Source organism: Phacochoerus africanus, chromosome 8 (genome assembly GCF_016906955.1).
Source record: "Phacochoerus africanus isolate WHEZ1 chromosome 8, ROS_Pafr_v1, whole genome shotgun sequence".
In the NCBI taxonomy this organism is placed as follows: domain Eukaryota; kingdom Metazoa; phylum Chordata; class Mammalia; order Artiodactyla; family Suidae; genus Phacochoerus; species Phacochoerus africanus.
The window spans coordinates 155210837-155223049 of record NC_062551.1 but is presented as its reverse complement, the minus strand read 5'-3'; the positions used below and the strand labels follow the sequence as shown (position 1 = coordinate 155223049).

The 12213-nt window shown below is 37.2% G+C and overlaps 1 protein-coding gene across 3 annotated transcripts in view; it reads right to left on the bottom strand.

Annotated features, from left to right (window-relative positions):
- Window positions 1-2457: 2457 nt before the first annotated feature.
- Window positions 2458-12213, bottom strand: part of FYB2 (FYN binding protein 2) — a 112439-nt gene continuing 102683 nt past the window's right edge. For 2 of the 3 annotated variants that reach the window (XM_047788905.1, XM_047788906.1), the window contains exons 16-18: window positions 9301-9387; window positions 7192-7285; window positions 3700-3937 (exon numbers count right to left, since the gene is read on the bottom strand). In XM_047788905.1, the coding sequence (XP_047644861.1) occupies window positions 3701-3937; window positions 7192-7285; window positions 9301-9387 (418 nt within the window). In that variant the 3' untranslated portion in view covers window position 3700. Of the gene's footprint in view, window positions 3072-3408; window positions 3443-3699; window positions 3938-7191; window positions 7286-9300; window positions 9388-12213 lie in introns of those variants that run through there. The other variant, XM_047788907.1, reaches the window with a different exon arrangement.

The window sequence follows — 12213 nt, the reverse complement described above, 5'->3', positions numbered from 1 at the left end:
ACTAGTTTATATTAGACCAAATGGTTTATACTTTAAAACATAAAGTTTTAGTGTCAAAACCCTGTTAAATATATCCATGTTAATATTCCTAGCCATTCTTTCAAGTCTTAATATATTTGCATCTCAAAAACCTATTAAGTTTTCAACATCTTCCAATATCAGAAAAGTCCAGGTACTAAAATAACAACACTTACCCAGTCTTTTGTGTTATGAATTTTTGGACACTTTTATTTATGTTATTACAGCCTGACAACAACCCTGTGAAGCAGATAAGGTGAGTGTTATTAGCCCTGTTTTACTGATGAGGAAATCGAGACTCAGACTTGAGTCGTGGGATTAGAATTAGATGCCATGTGATGAGATGGAGTGCGCATGGACACATCTATGTCAGGTAAAATTTAGTCCTGCTGCCACTGCAGGATTTGAAATACTTCATGTTTCGCTGATTTGGTGAGATGGCAAAAGTGATACATGGCATTTAATCCTCTTTTGTACAGGATTATTGCATGAACTGTCTCTGCTCAACATAGCCCTGTACTCCCTCTTGCTTACTAGCTTGCCTGTGGGCATGCTCATCCTGGTTTTCTCCAATGCCCACTGTAACAGGTCTTGCCCCAGAGTGGGGGAGAGGGCTGCAGTTAGCTACTGCCCTGCCTCTCACTGAGTAGTACATTTAATTCGGGGGGGGGGGATGTGTGAAGCATAAATACATTCCCAGTCTTTGGTACCAGCCTTAATCTCATCTCCCTAAAAAAAGGAAATGTCAGCATCACTTAATTCTATTTCTCTTTCTCCTCTGTCTCTCTAATGGGGCTTCTGTACTATATATATATATTTTTTTGTAAAGTTTTATTGGAACAAAGCTATGCCTTGCATTTACATATTGTCATTGCTGCTTTTGAGGTACAACAATAGTTTTGAAAGTCGTTGTGAGAGTAACCTCTATTGCCAGTAGAACTATCTCTTTCAAATCTTGGGCTTTTTCAAACAGAAACATGTGTTGAAATATATTCTCTTTTTGAAAAATCAGTTTTAGCTTTTATGTACACTTTTAATACATCCATGCATATGTAATAAAATATATAAAAGCATTAATCTGTACTTAAAGAGGTGACTATGCCTTTTAAAATTAAGGCTTGATTCTCTGACTTTTGTAAGATAAAAATGTACAGGTACACCGAAACATCACCATGAAGTTCCAGTGGTCACCGATACTCACTGTCCTTCAGTTGGTGCAGGGCATCCATGTACGTTTTCATGCTCAGAATGATACTCTTGTAATTTAGAAACACACAAGCTTTTCTCTTTACAGAAGAGAATGCTTATATTCTTTTGCATGTTTCCTTGAAGACGTCTCGTAGATACCCTTCTATGTATTTAGATCTATTACATTTAAAAAATAGCTGCATAAGTATAAGTAATGTTATTAATGTACCATAATAGAGTTCTAATATTTTAACGTTAGGGATGTTTGTAGGTTCAGTTTAATCACTTCTACTAAAATATTATAATGAAGACTGCTTTTGTATATCTGCAATAGAATCTCAGAAGTGGGTTCATTACTACCTTTCAAAATGTGTAATAATTTATTTTTATATCACTTTTATATAGGACAGCTCTACACTCCATCAACCTGAAAAGATTGTCAATCTTCTTAGCTCTTGTGAAATTTAGAGATGAAAAAAATGTCTTCTGATTATTTTACACTAATTATCTAGCAATCTCAGCTGTACTATATATTTCTGTCGCTGCTGTCCTAAGCTCTAGTGCTCTTTCACCTTGGATACTGCAAAAATAACTTCATCTCTCATTATTCGAATCTGTCACCCATTGCTATGATTTTTTTGTTCCTTTTCTCTCTCGATGTCTGGCCTTGTCGTCCTGCTTAAGACCTTTGAGTGGTTGTTACTTCCTCTTTAGGAAAGAGGCCAGTGAACTCTGTCACATTCTAGCCCAGACTTACCCCATTCCAGCCCTTGCCATCTCCCACCAGATACACTTACTCCTTTTACATTGAATTTCTTCCTAGTCACCAGGCAGACCATGGATTGTCCATCTCTGCATCTAGGAAATATATTGTGTTTAAAGACCAAGCTTTGGTGTCACCTTTACTTATTTGTAATTATCTTATTTCCCTGTCTAAACTCTATGAATACTTTTGATCTTGGTCTTTTAGAACAAGCTTGACTTTTATTGGAAAGTGCTATGTGGAACAACAACAAAAAAGAAGATAAAAGATCCTAGAAACTTAAAAAATAGCCTCACAGTGTAAACGATGAGGCCATGGATCATATGCTTGAGGGGCAGACTCATCCTGCCTAACTGGCAGTGTACATCATTTGAAAAATAGAATGTTATTTACAGCTCAATTTATTTTCCTTTACTTTCTATAAGTAAAAACACATGAGTTATTTTATTTGAATATTCAGGGATTAAACAAAATAATTATATAGGCACTTTTTAAAATATTGGGTGAATTTAGGAATAAACCTGCTTTTCAGCATACTATTCCTAAAGAAACCAATTTTGAGCAGCATTTGTCTGAGTCTAGTTTTGTGATAAAGCGTAAGGACATTTATACATTGATTTTAGGATCATACCTTAAATTGGAGTATTTAAAAGACTTACACTTTCTTTACTTTTCAGAATTAAATTATACCAAATTTAAATGCATGACATCATCTAAAAATTATAAACATTTGTGTACTAATATTAGAAGCAAACTAACCATCTGCACAGCTGACGAGGTGCCATAAAGGCGAGATTTCTAACTTTGGACATGGCTCATTAAACAAGTGCTCAAATGCCCACACACACTGTTTCACGTTCTCTTGAGCCAGCAGTGAACTAGATACTGAAATAGACAGTGAAAGATAACCGTTTAGGAGTAAAACCAAGATCTAAATATGGAAGATTCGTTTTTCTGTTCTCGGCTCGTCACGAACATTTCCATCATCTCACACTGACATGTAAACTGATACGAGGCCAGGACTGAGACCTTAGGAGCAGTTCTCAATTGTGCAGCCCAGACCATCTGATCTTGGTCTTCCTAAGGTGACCAACTTTGGTGCCTGAGAAAAAAGAAAAATGGACAAACATTTTGAGATACAAGTCCATGGACTAGTGAGTAGGAGATTTCAGGGGAATTTCTTATCCTGTTGAATATTTTTATGCTCATTTAAAATGTTTATAAATATGCTCTGTAGACAAGTTTGATAACATTCAGGGGCACAATGATAAAGTCTCTTCCAAGTAATCCTTATAGAATAGGGCATTGCATATTAAAACTTTCCCTGAATTTAGATATATTCAATAGTCTTTCCTTAAGACTCACATACACAGTAATGTATTATGTATTTGGAATTTAAGATTTGAAGTAGTCACTTACTTGAAGTACGAACCACTTACTTGAAATCTAGATGTTCAATTAACACATATCCATCTATAGAAACAAAAATCAGCATTATCCATCTGAAAGTTATAATGCACTGAGATTTAAAAAAAAAAAAACAGTGATTAAAACCCTGGGATTTGTGGTTCAGTGGGTTAAGAACCTGACTAGTATCCATGAGGATGCCAGTTCAATCCCTGGCCTTGCTCAGTAATAAGTTAAGGATCCAGCATTGCTGCAAGCTACAGTGTATGTTGCAGACATGGCTCGGATCCAGTGTTGCTGTGGCTGTGGTGTAGGACCTCTAGCCTAGGAACTTCCGTATGCTGCAGGTGCAGCCATAAAAAGACTGAAAAAACAACCTTGTGAGTGATAACGCAGTGACTTACATTTGCCTTTAGAATTGCGACATATCACTAGGTTTTCTTCAGTGATGTCTATGACTTCCAGTTCTTCTCCAGGGGTTATTGGCAAGTCGAATATCCCATTTCTTGAATTATTGGAACATGCCACTGCTGTGTTGATGACAGTAATCTCTTTGTCGTACTGAAAGGAGAAATTTGCTAATCAGAATATGCTTGCATGGTTTTTATTCTTTTTCATTATGACAAAATTAATGGAGAACATACATAGTAACCTCAAAATAAATTCAAGATATTAGTTGACTATTGTCTAAATGAATAGAAAATAACTCCTCACTCAGACTTTTAAGTCCTCAGGAACTTCCTAGAGTTCCTGTTGTGGCTCAGCAAGTTAAGAACCTGACATAGTGTCTCCCTGAGGATGAGGGTTTGATCCCTGTCCTCGTGTGGTGTGTTAAGGATCTGGCGTGCCACAAGCTGTGGCATAGGTCACAGATGTGGCTCCGATCTGGCATTACTGTGGCTGTGACATAGGCCCACAGCTGTAGCTCCAGTTCAACCGCTAGCCCGGGAACTTCTGTGTGCTGCCACTGGTGTGGCTACACAAGAAAAAGAATGAAAGAAAATAATAGGATATTCAGTAATAGGGAAGTTGTTTAAGGAAATAATAGGACATTTATTATCACAATTTTACATTTGTTTCATACAATCATATTTTCAAAGTGTTTTCACACCCATTATATTACTGTACTAGAATGAATTCTGGTAGGTGAGAAGGCTATATAAAACATTGGTATAAAATAAGTACTGTACTTTGTATATTAATTGTTCCAGTAAGAAAGTCACCACCAAACCCAGAGAGGACAAGTTAAAAGAGAAGAGGGAAAGAGAAAAACCTCTTTATGTCATAGAGTTTCTAGTGTTCTTAATACATAGCATTGCTAGATGGCACTCCTCCCACCCTTCCTCTCCAGTGGGCTCATGTATTCTTATGTGCATATGACCAGAGCACACATATCTTGAAGGAGTAGGAAGGCTGCATGAGGGCAATTCCCACTCTCCATTTGTGCTTAAAGGCATTTGTGAAAAAACTGAGGAATTCTACTTCTGACCTCAGGGGAGCTTTTTTTCCTGTGATAAAGTAGCCAACCTATATGTCTACAGGTACACCACCTTCTAATGTATTGAAATCCATTAACTGGGAAAAAAATAGTTGGAGCATATGCAGCTTATATTTACGGATGTCCCCTTCAGTAAATGAGGGTGACCAAAGATCTTGCTTTGCTCAGGATGGTCTCTATTTATAGTTAATGCCTCTATAAATCCTTGTTAGGATTAAGTATTCCTCCTTCCACTTTCAAAAGTGTCCTGAATTTGACATAATAAATAATATTACTTTATACCAATGGGACCTAACCTCCAATATAGAGTTTCCTTGTGCCTAACAAAGTAATAGCTTCCTAACCAATCTTACCCTTTCCAAGCCATTGTTCACTGTGACTACACAGAGCTGTCTTAAAATGCAGATCTGATTAGCTAGTCGCCTTTTTTATAAAGTTCTGCAAACTCTATGTTCACGATAAGATCCACATTTCTTAGTTTGACCTCCAGGTCCTCTGAGTACCACCATTCGCCATTCCCTCACTTCTGTCCCCTTTATTGAAGCTATGTCAGAGTGTATCATAATCCTGAATACACTGCATACCTTTCCTATTTCCATGTCATCACTCCTGGTGTTTTCACTGCCTGAAATACTTTTTTTTTTCCTCTTAAGCACCTTTCATGAAGACTTTCATGACGGCTATGTATAATTTACTGCTTTAACGGCACTTTATATATACCCCTTTTATAGCATTTCATCAACCTATTGCCTTATAAAATGAAAATGGAAAAAGTTTTTTTCAGCCTTATACCCTCAACACCTTGCACACATGAGGCACCCAATATTTTGTGATTTGAGCCCAATAAAATTTGAAATTATAGTTTTTCTAGTGATACATCAAGGAAACTCACCACAGGTGATTAAGAAGAATGGAATCCCATGCATACGAGAACAGAAATTTCTGTCCGGTATGAGCCAGTCACAAATACAGTTGAGAGGAAAGGCATTAGATGGAACTGAAGGTCTTTTCAAAAATTATCACACACTTGTTTTTCAACTAATCAAAATAATGTCACATTTTTAGTAACTAATTTCATATCACACTTTTTAGTTATAGTAACCCTAATCAGCTTTGTTCCATGCAGAATTTAATAATGACTCTGAGGGATTTGTGTATATTCCTATTTTAGTTCACTCCAAAAACATTTTTGGATGTTTACAAAGTGTTTGATACCCTGCTCTGTGCACAGATAGAAAAATAGATAATGTAACCCTTGTTTGCCAGGAGCTCATAGTTTAATTGCTGAATGCGAAGCTGCAACAATATTAATGTTTTGTGATAAGCTAGAGGTTTGCTCAGGTATATAGGTATGTGGAGGAAGTGTGGGTTAAGTCTTCCTATAGAGGAGGTACCTTGACTGGGTCTTTGTAAATGAACATGAGCTAGTCAGATGGAGAAAAGTAGCCAAGGGCACACCAGACAGTTGGAACAGACAAAGTAAACACCTAGAGGAAGGAAATGACAGGACAGAGGCAGATGCTTATTCAAGAAACAGAACTATGAACAATTTGTTGCCAAGGCACACAGTACAAGATGAAAATGGCGTGAAATAAAACCAGAAAGATAAGCAAAAGTCATGACATGAAGAGCTTTACATCCTATGTTAAGAAACCTAATCTTTAACCATTTGCCAGTGGGGAACTTTTGAAAAATTTTAGGCAAAGTAAAGGACAAAGTGTGTGAGTAGGACACACACTTTCTCTCATTCCAAAATCCGGTACACGGAAAGTGGTCAGTGTAGGTTTCTTAAGTTAATACCCATGGTGACAATTGATGAAATCAAAAGGGAGAATCATTTGAACCTTGGAACCATGGAACAGTGCTCAATGGACTCTAATAATAGAAGTTGTTTAATCATTCAATGTGTCCATTTTTATGTTGGGAGTTGGGGGGCAAATTTCAAGAAAACAAAAATCTCTCTTTCAAAATGGACTCGAGATTTAGTTCAGAACACACAGTAATACAACTGATCACTGTTAGAGTGGATACTGTGTAATGGAGATTATAAAATGTGCTGAGGAAATAACTTTGCCTGGAGGAGGTAGGAAAGAGTGGGTGACATTTGAACAGAACCTTGAAGACCAACTTAGCGGTTTTTCCGGGCAAAGGAAATAGCATGTACAAAGGCATGATAATACAGAAACATATCAGGAGAAAACGAGCATGTGTTAAAATGATCATTTCTCCCAGAAAGGCAGAGATGCTGCTCACGTATGGGATCTTTATAAAAGAAATTGCTCCTATTGTTAGTTTTTACCTTCAGAGGAGAACATACCTCAAATCTTTTTCTAAAAAGTTTTTCTTCTTTTTCCACTCTGTTCTTTTCTAAGTTTTGCTTCTTGATTTTGAAGAAATTCTTAGGAGATAAGCTGGCAAAAAATATGCAGGCAGGGTTAAGTATAGTATAATAAAAACTCTGAGCTTCCAAAGCTGTAAATTCATTCTATTTCAGAATAAATTCAGGTATACTGCATATCTAATTTTACATAAATTACATATTTGTGTATATGTATATACATACATATTTCCACTAGAGCAGGCTGTAAAAACAACAGAACAAGGTAAGTAATACAGTTGCTCTCCCTGCAATTGAGAAGTTTTTTTAATCACAAGATAAAAGCACATTGGTTAATAAACAAGATAAACAAGAAACTTCTCTGAATCAGGCTTAGAAATATAATTAACTTGTTAAAAAAGAAGCTTAAGTAAATGTATAAATCTTCCCAATCACCCTCAGATTATTTAATAGAAAACAGAGTAAGTGGTTTACATTTTGTGGCTTCCCAAACTTTCAAACCTAACTGGGGAATCACAAATCAGTGTGCCTCAAAGAACGATCCTGTTTGCTAAATGGTTTTAGAGAAGGATAGAATTAAGAAAACAAAGCAAGATGCCCTAAAACCTTTCAATCTATCTCTACTGCCTATGAGATAAAGTCACATTCCTTAGCATGGTCCACGGAGCATTTTATGATTTGGTCCACTTTACCTTTCCAGCTGCCCTTTTCCATACGCAAAGTCTAGCTGGAACATCTTGGAAGGGGGTTTGTCATCTCCATGCCTTTATACCTGGGGTGCCCTTTCCCCACACTTCACTGAAAACTGATCATTTTTTATTAATAAAGGGATGATAAAAGAGTTGAATTAATATTGAAAGTACTTCTTATTTATTGGTGGGTTATGGTAGAAACAACTTTAAAAAGAACAAAGAAAATAATAACATCAATCTGCCAGAATAATGATAGACACAATATTGCATTTTTCAAATTTACCATATTTGTCAAATTTACTCAGTTGAGGAAAATATAAATCATAATATCAGTCTGTTGAAAGAAATGAAATTGTTTCTTAAAAAAGACATGTAGTCATTAAAATACTAAACAGCTTTTTTTTTTTTTGGTGGGGTAAGGCAAATAATTTCACTGATATTGCATCTCTGGGGATTCTGTTTTGCTGTGCTACACCAAGTATGTAAAAGTGTGAAGTTTAAGGTAAAAATATGTTTGTCTAGACTAGGTATACATGTTTCCAACTTGGGGAAAATAACTTACATCCAGTCTAAACTTAATGAAAACAAACTTAGGGGAAAGGCCATCCTGTGCCATGCTCTGAGTTTAAATTTGGTATAGACAGGCATCTGCTTTCCTTTGCAGTGCCCCAGTAGGAGTCTTCTAGACACATTTCCCAGAGCAGACAGACCACACAGTGTTCTTAGCTCACTGACTGTTCAGACACGGACTTCCCCAAAGACATTCATTAAGCAAAGTATCTCAGGCTTGCACCCCAGGTCCCAGCAAATGGGGGAAGACTGGAGCACAAAGCACTAGGTGACCATCAGAGACAGTAAAACCATCCTCCCCCGCCTCCCTCCCGCCCCCCAGCAGCCAACTGGGAATTCGAATCACATGAATAAAGGTTAGATCTTGAGTCAATAAAACATTCTATTTCTGACACTAATATAGTGATAACTAGAATTGTATTCTTGGCAGATCTTAACTATATAATACCTAGCTTCTCGGAGTAGCATTTAAGTTCTAATTAGTGTATTATTTAAGTTCTGTCTTATAAAGGAAAAGTTCTCACAGCCTAAAAGAAGAATGGAAGTTTTTCATCATTTGATAAAGCCTGGCTAGAATTCTTTGCTTGCTCCCTTTCCACCAAAAGCAGGGATAATGAAGATAAGTGTGTGTGTGACACTTTACATTTTCATATCCTTTTTCTCTTTGAATCCTCTCCATTGTATTGTAATACAGGTGTTAATATTCTCATTTTGCAGATGAGGAACCTGAATATCAAATTTAACAACCCATCCAAGGTCACTCAGTTTACTTTAGTAAGAGGTATAAATTGCAAAAGATCAACTGTAAGTGAATCTATGTGCTTACCTTTTTGATTCTTCAGTACCTTTTTTCTCTTTTTTTTCCTTTGCTATCAAAAACTTGGGCTTCCAAGTTTTTTGTTTATCTTCATCACTGAGAAGAAAAATATTTTGAGCAAATAAGTTAAAATTGAACTAGAACCTTTATAGAACCATCAGTACTTTCTGGACAACTTTGTTTTACTAAAAAATTAAGTCATCTAGAAAAATATTTTGATAATCTGTGGCAAGGCCAGATAGTAAATATTTTAGGTTTTGCACACCATGCCATCTCTGAGGTAACTGTTCAACTCTGCTATTGTGACTGTATCTACAAAGACAAGTGGCTGGTCAAATTTGACCCATAGGCTATAGCTTGTCGACCCCCAGATTTGAAGCCAGAGGCAAGAGATCAACCTGTATATAAACACACTTCCTCTCCCTCTGAGCCTCAGTTTCTTCACCTCTAAAACATAAATGATAAAACGGACCTTTACTGTGAGTTAAGACTAATCCAACTAGTGTTTAGTATCAGCAGAAAAGGATGCAGAGAGGGTATTCTAGAAGGAACCAATATTTTTGAGCTTTTATGTGCCAAGCTGTATGCTTACGTATGTCAATTAATGTGTTTTTTACAGGAAGCATTGCAACAATCCTTTAGTCTTTCATAAAGTTGTACCAAGGGAGAAATAGAAGATATAGGTAACTTATCATGGTCACAGAAATAGTGGCTTTCAACCCAGTGGCTTTGAATTCAAGTGTGTTTGACTTCAAAGTCTATGGTCTTTCATCATGCCTGCTGCTTCAAAACGTTTCTTTGCTGGTATGACAAAGTATCGATATGTTCACCATTGTTGTGAGCCAAACAGGACCCTCCTCTATCAACCATCTGTATGTTTATGGTGTTTGTACATCAGAACACAGGAACTCTTCACAAGGATATTTTGTCAGAGGAACTTAAATTTTCTTTCAGTGACATTGTATCACCATTCTCTACAGATTATGGTCACAGGTGTCTAACAGAATATCAAGGACTCAGCATCTGGCCAGCATTAAAGATGCAGCATAGGCATATGGGCTTAGCAGACACAAACTACTATGCCTAAAATAGATAAGCAACAAGGAGTTAGTGTATAGCACAGGGAATTATGTTCAGTATCTTATTATAACAGAATGGAATATAATCAGAAAGAAAGAACCGGATCACTATGTTCTACACCTGAAACTAATACAATACTGTAAATCACCTATACTTCAATGAAAAAGAAAGATACAGCTTAGGTGCGGCTTTTAAAAAGTCTTCCAGGACTTGTCTAGGAATCTCCAGTCACTCTCTTCTCAATGTCTGTTGCCTTTGGCGTCAATATCAAGGAGCTCAGCAACTTACTGTTCACTTATTCTCTCTCTCCACTTTAGGTTCCTAATGGATGGGATCTAGACGTATATTCCAGACGTAGCTACCACAGGCTCAGCACAGAGCTGGGCCAGGGCAGGTGCTCACTGAGCTGGGCCAGGGCAGGTGCTCACTGAGCTGGGCCAGGGCAGGTGCTCACTGAGCTGGGCTAGGGCAGGTGCTCACTGACGACTTGTGCAGTGCATGGACTTGTTCGCAAGGAGCTACAGCTGTGAGGGTGGGGAAGAGGCAAAGCAAATGCCTCCTTAACAGTTCATGTTCTTCACTGATTAAAAAGCAATATATCCTGCGTATTTGACAAATTAGAGGCACAACTAGAAAAGAGACAAAAGTAAGCATAATAGGAGCTCTCAAAAACATCCAGGTTTCTTCCTAAATATCTCCCAAGCACTTTTAAAAACTAAATTGAGATCCATACTCTATATACAATTTTGCATCCCACTGTCTTTCAGTTGTCGTTATAATGAGAGCACTCAGAAACTATTTTGTATATATTTAGCATATGTTTAAATGGTCATGCTGAGTACATATTTAGCAAATTACTATATATTTTGGTCGTTTTAAACATTTTTTAAATGATCCTAAGATGGAAATTTTGTGTATGAAAGATTTTATTCATTTTATTTTTTTTACTAGTGCTAACTGCTTATAGTAGAATTACATGAACAGTATGGGCATTTTGGATACATAGCACCCTATTATCCTTTCAGAAAGATCAGACCAGTTTATACTCATGCTGACCATGTGAACATTATGTTCCAGCTCTGCCTCTCTGTCAACTTATTTTAGTTTTTCTAAGGCCCTAGCTAGAGAGCTTAATCAATCTGGCAGGATGATTGGTTTTTGCCTTGTCACAAGTTAAGAAGCTAAGATTGAGAAGTAAGGTGACATGCGATAGGTCCTGCTGATATCAAATTGTAGAAGCTGTTCCAGTGTCCTTTTCAATACCCCCCCTTTTGGAGTTCCCCTTGTGGTTCAGTGGGTTACAAACCCAACTAGTATCCATGTGGATGCGGGTTTGATCCCTGGCCTCGCTCAGTGGGTTGTGGATCTGGCGTTGCTGTGAGCTGTGGTGGAGGTCACAGATGCGGCTCAGATCCCGAGTTGCTGTGGCTGTTGTGTAGGCTGGCAACTGCAGCTCTGATTCCACCCTTAACCACGGAACTTTTACATGCTGAAGGTGCTGCCCTAAAAAGGGAAGGGAAAAAAAAAAAAAAGATTCTTCCCTTTCTTCCTTCCCTTGCTGACTCTTTAGGGGATATTCCTATGAGCAAAATCAAACCTAGAGTTTAGGCATCTCAATTTAATACCTTCCAAGACATGACATGCAAACTAGCCAAGCTTACAAGATCTCAAGCTATCATCTTCTATCTCTCTTTCCAAATTTTGCTACTTTCCATCAGTGTTCCATCTGCTACATTGTTTTAAATTGCTTTCTCCGAGGTCAAAGTATAGAAGATTTACTCTATGATATGAAAAAGAAATTGGTCAGATTTTGATAGAGCTAAGTGACTTGGTAAATATTTA